This window comes from Gymnodraco acuticeps, unplaced genomic scaffold (genome assembly GCF_902827175.1).
Source record: "Gymnodraco acuticeps unplaced genomic scaffold, fGymAcu1.1, whole genome shotgun sequence".
Lineage (NCBI taxonomy): Eukaryota > Metazoa > Chordata > Actinopteri > Perciformes > Bathydraconidae > Gymnodraco > Gymnodraco acuticeps.
Genome location: NW_022991511.1, coordinates 24,158 through 40,434, shown reverse-complemented (window position 1 = coordinate 40,434; position 16,277 = coordinate 24,158). Strand labels below are relative to the sequence as shown.

The 16,277-nt window shown below is 40.1% G+C and overlaps 2 protein-coding genes across 2 annotated transcripts; one reads left to right on the top strand and one right to left on the bottom strand.

The window, feature by feature from the left end:
* Positions 1–1,596: 1,596 nt before the first annotated feature.
* LOC117533225 lies at positions 1,597–4,072 on the top strand. Its single transcript, XM_034196842.1, has 4 exons — positions 1,597–1,805; positions 2,945–3,125; positions 3,216–3,292; positions 3,412–4,072. Exons 2-4 carry the CDS (start codon positions 3,057–3,059, stop codon positions 4,070–4,072), a joined length of 807 nt encoding a protein of 268 aa, XP_034052733.1. The 5' UTR covers positions 1,597–1,805; positions 2,945–3,056.
* A 574-nt stretch (positions 4,073–4,646) lies between these two features.
* On the bottom strand, positions 4,647–7,100 carry LOC117533226. Its single transcript, XM_034196843.1, has 3 exons — positions 6,428–7,100; positions 5,682–5,817; positions 4,647–5,473 (listed from the first exon to the last, which is right to left on the bottom strand). Exons 1-3 carry the CDS (start codon positions 6,550–6,552, stop codon positions 4,952–4,954), a joined length of 783 nt encoding a protein of 260 aa, XP_034052734.1. The 5' UTR covers positions 6,553–7,100; the 3' UTR covers positions 4,647–4,951.
* Between the last annotated feature and the right edge of the window lie 9,177 nt (positions 7,101–16,277).

Here is a 16,277-nt window from a genome sequence, read left to right as displayed (position 1 = left end):
CATTCTGTTCTCTTTAGTGGCACCTATGGCGTTAGGGAGCTATTGCAAGTTTGCCCCATTGTTTTCCATCATTTGGCAACTTCTAGAATGAATGAATGAAAACTTTATTACAGACTCAGGGTCCAGATAAAAGACAAGACATTACATATAATAAATTACATACACAGCATAAAAATAATTCATAGTTTAAGAATAATTTAAATCAGTGTCCGACAAAGAGATACCAATGTCTCCACAGCTATGATTGTACTAAACCTTATGTTCGATAAGGCCAAGAGGATTTCATTATCAGAGTCATTAAGCCGGCAAATACATTTATACATGAGATTTCTTAAAACAGCTTGTAGAGTATTGACTCCTGCAGCCACAAACATTTCACTTGCACTACTAGACCATCGAGGTCTCTTCAGCAATATTCTCATGGCATCATTATAAGCTACTTGATGTTTCCGTAAACTTGCTTTTCTGTAGTTTCTGTAGCTAGAGTACATGTTGTTCTCATTTTCAGGTGTATATTAGGCTCTAGTGCCTCTTCTGTGTTTTAATGTTCAAAAAGCTCTTTATTTTTTTTCATTTGGTCATTCTCTTTTCACCCTCTGTCTGAAACCAGAGCCCAGTCTGCTCTGATTGGTTAGCTGGACATCTCTGTTGTGATAGGTCAACCGCTTAGAGATGTCCCGCCCCTAGTCTATCACTTTGAGTGGAAGTTTCTATCAACCAGTAATGTTTCTACTTTTTTATGGATTGAAAGAGAAAATGAAACCTCCGTTAGTGGCAGGGTCAAAGGATAAAATGTTTCCCAATATGCAGGAATATAACTAGCTCCTTTCTGTTACATGAGACTATATTAACAGGCGCTCTGCCATCGCTGCAGGACTGTAACAGCAGATTCTCCAGGAACAACCAAAGTCAATGTGGGCTGCAGGGCTTTTATCCATGCTGACACGGAGAGGTCATGCATGACAATATGTGTGATTACATGGGGCTGTAGCAGAGCAGCAGAATATGGAGTGATGGATTACAGTGTGCAGAAAACATTCCTGTGGATCCATAACTGATACATCACCCATAACTGTGACTTAAAGCATGTCTGAACAGGCTGTGGTGACGTGTGCAAACTCTTATTTGTTCCACTGGTGTAAGACAAGTGAACTATATACAGGAAAGTGATCTGAACAGCTTTCTGGATATCATTTACTTCACAAATTAATGACACTGCAGCATGGTTTGTTCACAAATTCAACGATTAGTATATTTTCAGTTCGCTACGTCTCTGATTCACGCTTCAGACGGGCTTCTTTGACCATAGGCTCCTAAATATTTTTGTTTTTAGAGCCGCAAACAATGCCTCACTGTTGGACAAATTGTTCTAACACAAAGCTTTGTGAATTGGTAGTCTTAAAGAGGCTTTATTATGCTTTTTGGGGTTTTCCCTTTCCTGTAGCAGTGTCTTATTTAGGTTTTAGTGCATATAAATGGTCTGCAAAGGCTAAAATCCCAAAGTTCCCTACTTAGGGAGTTTCAGCACTTTTTTGGACATAGAAACATGTCACAGTAGAGACACTAAATACAACCTTAAAATGAGCTTAATAGGCTACATGCACAGTCACTTCCGCATTCTACTCATAGCGGCCGATTCATTTCCTGTTTGAAAATGACGACCTTCTACACCCGCTGCCTACAAGAGCTTCCGAAATTAAAAATGTCAGATGTTCATCGGATTTGCCGGACGACTAAAGCCCCAGCCAGCAAACTCGATAAAGGCTTCAAATTATATGCTGCGTCATATATACACAACTATGAAGGTAAGAAGGTAACCGGTACTAACCAGCTAGCTTATGCTCCGGGTTACGCTAACATTAGCTGTCAAAAGCTAGGTAACGCCAGAGCCCTATAGTATAACTACTATTATTATTATTATTATACTACTACTATAGTAGACTACTATAGGGCTCTGGGTAACGCTATGTACTGTTTCTGGTGTTAATTATTTAAAACATTAGCCATTTTGCTAACAAATACTATCGTTTAATAGCCTTATAGCCTAGCCAAGGTTGTCTTGTTGTTAGCCACACTGCATAATGGTATCAGCTTTTGTAAAGCAATGTTGCCATAGATGTGTTGACGTGAGTATAGATCTAACGCTGTTGCTCTGTTTTTCTTCATTCAGTGTCCAATAAAGACGGGCTGGCAGGTCAGCGTGAGAGCCTTGTGCTACAGGTCAATGCGGAAGAGCGAGACAGCACACAGTTTGAGTGTAGGCAGGCAGCATTGACACTGTTCCCCCCTGTTTATTGAGTTTCAGTTCAGTTACATTACATTACATTTAGCTGACGCTTTTATCCAAAGCGACTTACAATAAGTACATTCTACCAGGAAGACACAACCTTGAAGAAAACAGAATCATATAAGTACATCAGGTTTCATAGAGCCAAACATTTCAAGTGCTACTCAACTGGCTTTAGGTAAGCCAGTCCTTTGTTAGTATAAAAGTGCTTCGTTAATAGTTCTAACGCTCGAAGTGGAGTCGAAAGAGATGAGTTTTCAGTTTGCGCCGGAAGATGTGCCGCAAACAATGCCTCACTGTTGGACAAATTGTTAAACATTAGTTTACCTTAAGGGAATCTCAACAGTGTCCTACTTCTCCCTGCTTTATCACAGCTGATTGGTCAGATATTATTACATTGATTATGGATGTGTAAGTTTGGGGGTTAAAATATATAGTCAAAACTGCTTTAATACAATTTTCAAGGCATCTTAGTTTCCAAAGAAAGTTCATTGTGGTATTGTAGGGTAAGAGGGTAACACTAAGCATTCAGGAATACATGCTTCTTCTAGGATAATGGGTCAGTAAAAATAACCAATAATTCTACTCATAATAACCTCCTGGCTCATAGTAACAAGTGAGGTTACTAATCACTAGTATTTCTTCTCTCTTTTTTAGATAACGCTTCGTGATTCATCACCAGTGGTGCTCACGCACAACCAGTGCTCCTGTGTTGTGCAATCACACAGTAGCATTGCTGTTCCAAACAGCACCCTACACTGAACTGAACATGCCAGTTGTGCCACCTGTGCATAGCTGTACTGAATCGGAACAGCAATGGCACAAGCCGCGAACAATGGTAATTTCAATGAGGTTCAAATACTTGTAATCTTTTACAGAGTTTTTGTTTTAAAGTGACTCAACGAACAGTAATTGTCTTTTCCTTAAGGGTGTGAAGCCAGGGCCCATCAACTCCATGGTCTTCACCAAGCCTGTACCAAATAGGATGGTGCAGACTGGAGTAAGGTAATTTTAGCTGGAAAATTGTGTTTCCTGTGTTTTTAAAATTCATAATTCTGGTGCTGTATTCCTAACCTTTATTGTCACATTAATATGTGCTATATTGTCTTTGCCATTCTTTGTAGGAGTGGATTCTACAGAGGCATGGTGGGGCCATTACCAGATCCCTGCCTGTTCAGAGTTACGGAGGCATACTCAGCATTCAGCATTGAAGACAGGCCGCTTGTGACCACAATGAACATGAGACCTGACAAGCCCCTTGTGGAAAGTGCCTTCGGGATTGTGCAGGAGGGCAGTGTTCTGTCCTATCAGATGCCTGCTTTGACGTCTCGGTACACCACACTTCACACTGACACACCACCAACACCCCACTTGCCCATAGAGGGGTATGTGATCTTGCCATGTGATTTACCGCTGGTGTGCTCAGAAGAGGAGCAACTACATATGAACAGCTTATCTGTTGATTTGGAAATGTCTCACAAAATTGAGGAGGCTACCCGTGAGCAAAGCTCTAGCTCAGAGTGGCATCTGCTCCGCAAACCCAGGGTTACTGCCTCTAGGTTTAGAGAGATTTGTCACGTCAGAGGTGAGAGCTCTGCTAACTCTCTTGCAGAGCGAATACTCAAAGGTACAAGGCAGACTGCAGAAATGAGGAGAGGTGCCGAGATGGAGCCCACAGAAGCAGCTGAATACAGTAGACTGGCAAACGTGAACTACTCCCCTTGTGGCCTTGTCATTCACCCCTCTACGCCCTGGATTGGTGCCTCCCCTGATGGAGTTGTTTGACCCAACAGAATATCCCCAATTTGGCCTTGTTGAATTCAAATGTCCCAATGTCCCAAATTATGTCGACTGAAAATATGTGCAGATAGAATGTGGCTCCCCTAAGCTCAAGAAAAGCCATGCCTATTACTGGCAAGTACAGGGTCAACTTATTGTATCTGGGATGCAGTGGTGTGATTTTGTAGTGTGGGCACAAGAGGACTACCTGGTGCAAAGAATATACACAGATCCAGAAGTGCAAAAAGCAATCAGAGAAAAAGTAGACTTTTTTTTTTTTTACACATACATGCCGAAGTACCTGTCATTAAAAAAGTAGTGGGCACTGTAGCCATTGTTAACTCTGTAAGCAGTTAGCTGCTAGACCCTGGCTCCGCCGTCATTGTTTTTAGGAGGCAATCCCTCAATCGTGTGTTCTGAATGACAACAAAATGTGATTTCAATATTTTGTTTTTGATATATATTGTTTGTCACATTTCATATATGTAAATAAATATACAATTGTATTTAAAAAGACAATAAAGTGATTTGTGTAATGAATAGTAAATCATTGCATTTGTAAGAAATCATCAACGCATTGTAATTTGCTATTTACCATTTATTCAAACAAAACACTAGCGTGTGTCAGGCAACACGGGATTACGGTGTGCTCACCCAGCTTAATCACAGCTACCTGCACAGGTGTCATCATCTTGTCTTATTTCACCCATTTCTTGACCAGTGCTTTGTTCTGATAGTTTGACAGCATACATGCTACTGCAAACAGTTGGTTGATGTTGTAGGCATGGGACAGGAGGATGACACCATCAAAAAGTTTGTTCTCTTGTATCCTCCTAATGACACGCTCCACATGAACCCTCAGTCTGGCAATGGCCTGTGTCTCCCTCACCTGATAGGCTGGCATTTGCAGCAATCGCTGATCAGGAAGCCCTTATCTACCATCACTGCCATGTTTTCAGTCAACAACGCAGCTATTCCAGATTGTTTGAAAATCTCCTTGTCGCTGACAGAACCACCATACAGACTGGAAACAAATGTCACTGCGCCATGTGGGGCTATGCCAACCAGGGCTTTCATGGTGCAGTGAGATTTGTATGTAGAATACATTTCACTTTGGAGGAGGAGTGAGGATGGTGTTTGACACCTCAGCTCTGTGCAATCCAGGATCACCTGTGTGTCTGGGAAATCTTTGAATGCCTCTGGGAGGTGGGCTTGAACTTCTGCAGGTGTAAGCCAGATGCACTGTGACCCCAATAAAGTTGTAAGAAAACTCGTCCATGTTGCAATGATGCGGCTCACAGTGGACTGGTGTACGTTGAAGCGGTTTGCAAGGTCCCTCTCTTTCAAACCCACCGACAGGAAGCAGAGAAAAAGGAAGAACTCGTCAATTGGCTGAAGCCACTGTCTCTGGAAGATAAACAAAAAAAGGGTACTATATTAATGTCATGAGTGTAGCACACCATGGGAAAAACATGAAGTTGTTTTAGTTCTCTGATGTATTCAAAAAGGATTGAGTACTATAGCCTTTTAGCCTACACGAAAGCAATGAAATGTTGGAGAAACATTTTCCCTTCAGTTTGTGTTTAGATTGTGTGTTAAAAGAAACGTAGCCTACCGTTGATGGACGTGCGTGTGTAACCACTTCTTCATTCCTCTTGGCAGCTGATATCGCTCTTGTAACACGAACCATTTTATAAATGGAAGGCTCAATCCAAAACCAGAAGGCCATCAGGTGGTTATAGCTCGGGAATCTGTACACAAAAGACACATGTCAGTCATTAATTGACTCGTTAACTGTAACACATGGGCTAATGCTTTCCTCTTGTTTGCTATAATACATTACAATTCAAATAGACTGATTAAGAAGGCACTTGGTGCATGTATAGTAATATACAGCAGTAACATGTAACAACTACATTAAAGCAGCAGTAATAATAATCTAAAACATACAGGGAACATTTGACACAGAATGACTACTTTTACTCTTCATTTTTAAGTGTGCAACTGGGAGAAACGCAGTGGATATTGACATGTACTTTTACTTTGGTAAGGTTTTGAAGATTTCCACTTGTAGTAAAGTATTATCAGTATGTTGTTAGTATTAGTATGTTTTACTCCACCACATTTAGTTAACCTTCATAGTTTCTAGTTACTTATGAAAACACATGATTTATGATTCTACATGTTCAGTTCAGGAGTATTTTCAAACCATAGTATTTGTACTTATACTTCAGTTAAGTTGAGTAGCCTACTTATTCCAACACTGCATGCAAATAGTCAGCAGTCAAACGGCAGGTAAACAGGATTCTTTATAAGCTAACCCATCTCAAAAACTTGGATAGAATTTAGCCATAACATTACCTGGTATAGAATCGGATGTTGTCGTCGGAGCCAGCAAACCGCTGTAAGCAAAACTCTCGCTGGACTCTTAACTCCTGCAGATCCTCCACTGTTTTGGAGTTGTCTTCTGTAGCTTGAGAGGACATGTCCAGTGAAGCTGGTTCAGGGGTTGAGCAGTAATCATGGTCACGGACATCGATGTGCTCTTCCTGCTCCTCCCGAGAGACTGGTTCAGTGGGCCGCTCCCTTCTCTCCCAAACACTAGCCCGCGGTGTTTGAGCAGTGAAGTGATTCCACTCAAACAGCACCTTTCACAAGCCTCCTACGGCCATCAAGGGTTTTTGGCTCTATTAGTTGATCCGTAGCGAAGTGACGACTGCAGACCTTGGAGTGAGAGGAGATTGTAAAGTTATCGCGTCGTATTTTAACCAGCCACTGTCTTCGCAGCTCGAGTTCGGTCGGAAAGCCATGGAAACTTAGGACGCCGTTGAATTTAGCTGACGCCGTACAAAGTGGGACACAGCAGTGCTCGGAGTAGTTCTTTACTTGTCTTTGCAAATGCTCCGTTTTGAAAATCTTCCGTCGACTCATATTTAAACCACAGATTTAAACAGTAAAACATTTGTGGACGCTCAGCTACGCAGACCAGAAGCAACCCGGAAGCGTCCGAGCAGTATAACGGCTAAGGCGGAAGTACGTCTATGACCCTAGTGCATGTAGCCTATTGTCAATGTTTGAGTCGCTGTGGTAACAGAAATGAACGCTTCTTCGCCATGATATCCCTATGTGGTGAAACTGATGTCCAAAGGTCATTCTCTGGTCTTGACACAGGTGAATGAAGTTGTTGTTTAACAGAGTGCAAAGCTGTGTCAAACAATGCTTTCTGACGGCACAACCTGAGGCCAGTAGCCAGAGGGATTTGAGTGCTGTGGATGAGTTTTGGTAAACAGGACGTGATTAATTATTTCACAGCGCATTTATTCTGAAAGTGAGACTGAAGATGTGCGTCTGGCCCTCGGGAGCCGCTGCTCACTGAGGCCTGCAGAGTTCCTCGGACACCGAACATATGGGCGTTAGCTGTCGGATCCACATGTGTGCCGAGGCCAACAATGTGTGATGCATTTGTCACGCCAGCAGGGATAAAAGCCCTTTCTTTTCTAATCGAGGCCCACAGGGTAATGTGGCCTGTCATGGTTTTTCTGAAAAGCAAGACGAGGAGGAAGATGAAGAGGAGGAGGAATACATCTGGCCTCTGTGGATAATGCACCACCATTAGAAGTGGAGAATTGATAGAAAATGATACGTTCCCATGTTGATTGGAAGTTATTTTTTTCTTCTTCGGGAGATGAAAGGAAGCACAGAAATATACACAAATAAATAAACAGGGGAAATCTGTCCTGATTATTCTCTTTTACAGCATCCCTACCTATGCACAGCCAGCATGAATCTGCCATGTGTTATTTGGACATATGTCAGGTCGGCTCAGCTATGGTTGTTTTCCGCTCTGGACTGAAAACACTGGAAACTCTGGACTGAAGTAACATCTTTCCGTTGTTTTTCATTTCCTTCTGAACTGCAGGAAATTATTTCACTCTCTAATATCAGCTGCAGAAATCCAGTAATGGTCCCGGCTTGAATCCTCTTCCTTGATTATCACTGTGGTTTAAATTAAGGACATTTCCCCTTCAGGTTGTCCCACTTTTCAATTCCTGCTGAGCTGTTACACATCACCCCATGCTTTCACTTCTGTGCTCTTTAAATCTTCTACATTTTCACCGTTAATGGGCTCCAATGGAGAGATAGTTTACCCAGGTTCCCCTTAGGTGTGTGCAGATGAGCAGAGCTGGCAGAAGTACACACATCCTTTACTCAAGTAGAAGTACAGATAGTCGTATTTAAAAGTAGAAGTACTGACTAAACATTGAAATGTACTTCAGTAAAAAGTACCCATAGCTAGCAGCTGTTTTAAAGAGTACCTGACCTCCCTTTATATTAATAGAACAATAATGTCATTGTTAGCTAATGAATGTTTCCATGCTGAACAACGGCAACATGACAACGTTTCCATTGGTCCTTCTTCTTTAGAGAAGACCAGGAAATGATGGATACACGGATCGTGTTCAAATCAATAGGCACGCAATGACTCTAAAGAATAATGATCACGCATCAAACACACATTCAGACTAAAGGAACCAGCTGTTTGGGAAATGAGAGAAGTAGAAAGTACAAGTATTTGAGTTCAACATGTGAGAAGTAGAAAGTACAGGTATTTGGGTTCAACATGTAAGAAGTAGAAAGTACAGGTATTTGAGTTCAACATGTAAGAAGTAGAAAGTACAGGTATTTGGGTTCAACATGTAAGAAGTAGAAAGTACAGGTATTTGAGTTCAACATGTAAGAAGTAGAAAGTACAGGTATTTGAGTTCAACATGTAAGAAGTAGAAAGTACAGGTATTTGGGTTCAACATGTAAGAAGTAGAAAGTACAGGTATTTGGGTTCAACATGTAAGAAGTAGAAAGTACAGGTATTTGGGTTCAACATGTAAGAAGTAGAAAGTACAGGTATTTGGGTTCAACATGTAAGAAGTAGAAAGTACAGGTATTTGAGTTCAACATGTAAGAAGTAGAAAGTACAGGTGTTTGTGTTCAACATGTAAGAAGTAGAAAGTACAGATATTTGTGTTCAACATGTAAGAAGTAGAAAGTACAGGTATTTGAGTTCAACATGTAAGAAGTAGAAAGTACAGGTATTTGAGTTCAACATGTAAGAAGTAGAAAGTACAGGTATTTGAGTTCAACATGTAAGAAGTAGAAAGTACAGGTATTTGTGTTCAACATGTAAGAAGTAGAAAGTACAGGTATTTGAGTTCAACATGTAAGAAGTAGAAAGTACAGGTATTTGAGTTCAACATGTAAGAAGTAGAAAGTACAGGTATTTGTGTTCAACATGTAAGAAGTAGAAAGTACAGATATTTGTGTTCAACATGTGAGAAGTAGAAAGTACAGGTATTTGAGTTCAACATGTAAGAAGTAGAAAGTACAGGTATTTGAGTTCAACATGTAAGAAGTAGAAAGTACAGGTATTTGAGTTCAACATGTAAGAAGTAGAAAGTACAGGTATTTGTGTTCAACATGTAAGAAGTAGAAAGTACAGGTATTTGAGTTCAACATGTAAGAAGTAGAAAGTACAGGTATTTGAGTTCAACATGTAAGAAGTAGAAAGTACAGGTATTTGAGTTCAACATGTAAGAAGTAGAAAGTACAGGTATTTGAGTTCAACATGTAAGAAGTAGAAAGTACAGGTATTTGAGTAAAACATGTAAGAAGTAGAAAGTACAGGTGTTTGAGTTCAACATGTAAGAAGTAGAAAGTACAGGTATTTGGGTTTAACATGTAAGAAGTAGAAAGTACAGGTATTTGAGTTCAACATGTAAGAAGTAGAAAGTACAGGTATTTGGGTTCAACATGTAAGAAGTAGAAAGTACAGGTACTTGAGTTCAACATGTAAGAAGTAGAAAGTACAGGTACTTGAGTTCAACATGTAAGAAGTAGAAAGTACAGGTATTTGTGTTCAACATGTAAGAAGTAGAAAGTACAGGTATTTGAGTTCAACATGTAAGAAGTAGAAAGTTCAGGTATTTGAGTTCAACATGTAAGAAGTAGAAAGTACAGGTATTTGAGTTCAACATGTAAGAAGTAGAAAGTACAGGTATTTGAGTTCAACATGTAAGAAGTAGAAAGTACAGATATTTGTGTTCAACATGTAAGAAGTAGAAAGTACAGGTATTTGAGTTCAACATGTAAGAAGTAGAAAGTACAGGTATTTGGGTTCAACATGTAAGAAGTAGAAAGTACAGGTATTTGAGTAAAACATGTAAGAAGTAGAAAGTACAGGTATTTGGGTTCAACATGTAAGAAGTAGAAAGTACAGGTACTTGAGTTCAACATGTAAGAAGTAGAAAGTACAGGTATTTGTGTTCAACATGTAAGAAGTAGAAAGTACAGGTATTTGTGTTCAACATGTAAGAAGTAGAAAGTACAGGTATTTGAGTTCAACATGTAAGAAGTAGAAAGTACAGGTATTAGTGTTCAACATGTAAGAAGTAGAAAGTACAGGTATTTGAGTTCAACATGTAAGAAGTAGAAAGTACAGGTATTTGAGTTCAACATGTAAGAAGTAGAAAGTACAGGTATTTGAGTTCAACATGTGAGAAGTAGAAAGTACAGGTATTTGTGTTCAACATGTAAGAAGTAGAAAGTACAGGTATTTGTGTTCAACATGTAAGAAGTAGAAAGTACAGGTATTTGAGTTCAACATGTAAGAAGTAGAAAGTACAGGTATTTGGGTTCAACATGTAAGAAGTAGAAAGTACAGGTATTTGAGTTCAACATGTGAGAAGTAGAAAGTACAGGTATTTGTGTTCAACATGTAAGAAGTAGAAAGTACAGGTATTTGAGTTCAACATGTAAGAAGTAGAAAGTACAGGTATTTGTGTTCAACATGTAAGAAGTAGAAAGTACAGGTATTTGTGTTCAACATGTAAGAAGTAGAAAGTACAGGTATTTGTGTTCAACATGTAAGAAGTAGAAAGTACAGGTGTTTGTGTTCAACATGTAAGAAGTAGAAAGTACAGGTATTTGTGTTCAACATGTGAGAAGTAGAAAGTACAGGTATTTGTGTTCAAAATGTAAGAAGTAGAAAGTACAGGTATTTGAGTTCAACATGTAAGAAGTAGAAAGTACAGGTATTTGTGTTCAGAATGTAAGAAGTAAAAGTAAAAAGTCGTAGTGGAGTAAAGTACTGATACCAGAAAAATGTACTTAAGTACAGTAACGAAGTATTTGTACTCCACTACTTCCCACCTCTGCAGATGAGTTGGACTCTGAGACTAGCAGTGTGGGGTTTCCCAAAGAAACCAGCCCCTGGTTTCCCTGAATGAACAATGGATGTCTCTCCCTATAACGTGTCGATTGCAATGACCTATTGTCCTGTGTTGCATTCACAGCCAGATTCCCCAAATGGAAAATGAAGATTTGAGTCTGAGCTGGTAATGGTGCAAGACAGAAGCTAGCAAGTGACCATAATGATGCCATTGTGACATGAAAAGGATTACAAATAGAGGGGTGCATATTTTCTGTGAGCTAGGGTTAACATTTTTACCTAGTTTCATGGCAATTCATAGCATTGTTGTTGAGATTTTTCACTAACAACCATATATTTCATGGTGTTTCAGCAGGGTCATAGTTCACAGTCATGAGTTGATCAAATCTTTGTAAATAAGAAGTAGATTGCCATTTGTTTAGTTTAAAAACCATCATACTATAGTGGAAAATACGTACTTTTCCACCTCAGTGAAGTGTTGAAACGATAATTAAGTATATTTCAAGATGTTACTTTATTTTATTGGCATTTCCACTCTAGGTATTTTTATGTAGAAATTGGAAAAGCACAGTTTTGGATTGAATCGCATTTCTGTCGAATGACTGTGCCAATTTCTGTAGTGGAAGTGGAGATCCTTCCCTGGATGTACTTCCCCGTAGGGTTTTGTTTTACTATAAATACTAAAAGCTACTTCACTGTCTCATAATATCAGCATCAATCTCTTGGAAGTGGATGCTGTTCATTTGAATGAATTTATGTTTCATCTTAAGATCCCAGAGAACATATCTGTAGGCATAGTGCGAGCTAAATTAAAGTCATGCAATGCTGTCATTTCCCCGTTATTGCCTCTCATTGTCCGGTCGGTGGAGCAGAACATTCTGCTGGAATCCAGTCAAAGGCTCCCAGCAGGCTTTGTGTCCCCGGGGACCAAACACACAGATGTGTGCACACATGAACACACCCTTCCATTCTGCATTTCAACATCACACGACGACAAGACTGTGGGGACAATTTAACCAAACACAGCGTCTTCATTATCACTGAACCCTGAAGAGCCATTAAACCGAGTGTATAGCACGGGTCATGGATTCATTAAGCAGCGCTGTGCCGACATGTGACAACATTATTAAATTACATGCACATCATTAAGTGCCCTGAGTTGATGTGGAAAAACAAATCGATTATAATTCAAGCACCTTTTTCTTTCCTCTCTTTCCACTTTTGTTTCCACATAGAAACTGCCGGATACTAACTTGCATATGTTGGGCATTTGCATAAGTTGCATTCATTAGCATATGCAGTATGTAGTGGTTTTGGAGGTTATTGAGGAAGCTGAATCCATTTCTGACACTTTCATGATCAAAATAGGCAGTTTCAACTAGACGGGCCATCTTTGTACTGATTTTCATTAGTTATGGATGGATTTTAAAGTTTTAGGGGACTCGATTGAAATTAAAGCACCGGTTTGCTCTATAGTCTGTTTGATTTGCCCGCTAATAGAGAACTATTGTGAACCTGCGCATCCTAACTAAGCTATTTGCACAAGTTGCATTAATTAGCCTATGCAGACAATAGTTACAAAAAGTAGTGGTTTTGGAAGTTATTGAGGATGTTGAATCCATTTGTCATTTTCAGGATGAAAAAAGGTAGTTTTAAACAGAAAGTGGCCATATTTGGCTAATTTTGATGAATTATGGGTTGATTTTTAAGTTTTAAGCGACTCAAAGCTACAATTATTGGCAGAAAATACCCCAAAAATGACACATTTGTTCCAAATCGGCCAGTTTCTTTGCTATTTTTAGCATCCGGCAGTTTTTCTGTGCTCACTATACATTTCTAATATAACACTTTGGGCATTTGATTAGTTATGGGTGGATTGTAACGTTTTAGGGGACTCATAACTGCCATTTTGGTCATAAAAATGTCAAATACACATCTCAAAAACCACACCAAAATTGCATAGGTTAATTAATGCACCTTATGCCAATTGTGCAAATTGCCCAACATATGCAAGGTAGCATCTGGCAGTTTCTAACATAATCTTTGTGCTACTCAACATTTCCGTGGTCACAGTGCTTCCACTACTGAGATGTTGTACCTGAGAATATTTGTTCTCCCAGCATCGCGCTGCTTCATATTCATTGTGTTGCCGCCGTGCACAACGTGAAGCTGCTCTGTAAAACAGGAACTCCGCTTCTCTTCTGTTGGAGAGCAGCAGCCTGACTGATCAGAAGGGGTTAAACACACGTTCTCCTTCAGGGGAAGAAGGAGTATAAACACGACAAGTTGAACATCATTTTCTTTGTTCTTTTGTTTTAATAGAATCGGAGGGATGAAACCCTCTCTAATGGTCACACATGCAGACGCACACAGTGACATGTGTTCTCTGCTTTTAACCCATCCTAGTACCAGGAGTCTAGTACTAGGAGCCAGCTATTGTACAGCGCCCGGGGAGCAATGGGAGTGGGGGGGGAAGGGGGATGTCCAGTGCCTTGCTCAAGGGCACCACGACAGGGCAGGAGGTGAACTGGGACCTCACCAAGTAGCAGTCCACACTCCATATTTATGTCTGTTCGGGGACTTGAACCGGCGACCCTACGGCTCACAGTCCAAGTCCCTAATGACTGAGCCACTGCCGGTTCTTTCACAATCTCATGCTATCTCATATTCTGAGGACAAGGCCTGCTTAGTACTACAGAAACTAATATTTAAATGTTACAGTGCAGATAAAAGAAGCATAGATAGCTTTTTTCGAAGTCTTTAAAAATTCACAAAAGTGCCGCGAGTGGATTTGTTAAACATCTAATGTATGCATAAAACACAGCACCCTTGAGTTAACTTATTTTGGGCTTCTTCAACACTTTTCAAAAGACTTCCCAGGGAGATTTTTGACAACAAAGCACTTGGCAGAACGTCTAACCTTTAGCACATGGCGACCTGCCCTCACGCCTTTCAGACCACAGTCCTGCAAACATAATACATCAGTTATCTCTCAGTAGTGGACGAGCTCTCACAAATGCACTGTGCTTAACCTCGATCTGTGCATCGTAACCAACTCAACACCTTGCATTTACGCTATTGTCTAAAATGGCTCTTCAGAAGTGTGTCCAGTTTGCATCACAGCGGTACACGTGCAGCATCCTTAGAGAGAGACACATGGTAAATAGGGCTGTGGAAGCATTCAAAAATGTTATTGAATATCAGAACCACAGTAGGTGCAATATAAAGTGAATATAGCTAATGTTGAATGAAGTGCTGCAGAGAAATCCCGCCTGCAAATGTTATTTTGCAAACTTAATTAAACTTCCTCCTTTGGTCTATCGGTAAATCACTTTTAATGATGATGTTTCAATAATAATCATTCCCCCTAGTGTTACACAACGATCACAATTGCAATATCTATCAAAAATAATTGCAATTAATTATTTTGTTCTCAATCATGCAGCCCTAATGGGATTGTAAAGGTTGTTTTAATGGATCTAATCTATGAACCAAAATAACCCTTTTTTATTGGACACATTCAAAATAAACTGATTGTGGCTAGTTGAGGAGTCACTGGGTCTCTAATAGTGAGTTTTCCCTTTCCTGTAGTGTGTTATAGGTTTGTGTGCATGTCAATGGTCTGCAAAGGCTAAAATCCCACAGAACATGAGCACATGTCCTTTTTTAATTAGATTATTTTGTCCGTTCAGGCAAATAATTGTTCCTACTGTCTTTATAAAATGTCATAGACAAAGATCTGGCACTCAGGAAATCCAGTTTGGCCACATTGACATGAGCATTATGCATTTGTTTACATGCCCACCGGAACCCCGAGGCATTACCAACAGATCAACGCACAATCAACCCATCTCTTTCTCCACATTAAGGGTTAGACATTAGAATAGACTATTCTTGTCTGTCACATACTAATAATAATAATAATAATAATAATAATAATGCATTACATTTTTTATTAGAGCGCTTTTACAGGTGCTCAAAGCACTATTCTTGTCTGTCACATAAGTGGCACAACTGATGCGGTATTGTGCTAAGGGAAATGATTTTGACCGGAGGGATTTAGATTTGCCGGTCTTCAGCATATTTTACCGGTCATAGTCCGGTAATTACCGGCTAACGGGAACTCTGGAACAGTTAAATGTGGGCTTTATTCTAGGTTTAGAGGAAGCAGAGAATACAAATCCTCCATTCTGCTGTGCGGCAAAAAAACAATGAAATGTCTCTTTTTAAATTGACGCGGTAATGAGGGTACATTTGTTGGCATGTCTGTTCTAAGAAATGCACAAACACTAATGGAGTGGATGGAGTTAGTAAAGAGAGTGCAGCCAGATTGAAGCGTCTTGTAATGAATGTTTATTTTCCCACCAGATATATGTACCTTCTTTTTATCAGCAATGGTTTAGCTCTGGTACAAATCCACATTTCTGATGCTCCAATTTTCTCTTCCTCTACCGAATGTAGTTGCCAAGCGAAATTAGCCGAGATCCCACATACGACTGGAAATGCTATTAACTGCCATGGTAACGCGGTAACCGCTCCAGGAAGCACGGTGCAGCTTGTTTTCACATTTCAAAAGTAAATCTCTGGATGCAGAGGGAGAGAGAAATAAAAACAGCTTCATTTAATTGTAGAGGTGACATTGAATGATGATAACACATGTTTCAAACTTGATTATTGATCCTATGGACGGAGCATGAAAACACCGACACATGACAGATAAAGAAGAGTGATTGCATGTATGAATCCTCCACCACTCACTCTTCCTCTTCCTTCTGGCTTTTGCAGTGAAACCGACCAACATCGATGTGGGGATATACGTCAACAGCATCGGGCCCGTGTCGTCCATCGATATGGTGAGTTAACACCTCCTGTCTCTCCATCGACACACACACACACACACACACACACACACACACACCTGTCCGTGGTCCAACATCATCACACATGAAGGCGGTCATCACTCACGGTGTATTTAGAGGTCGTGTGCCG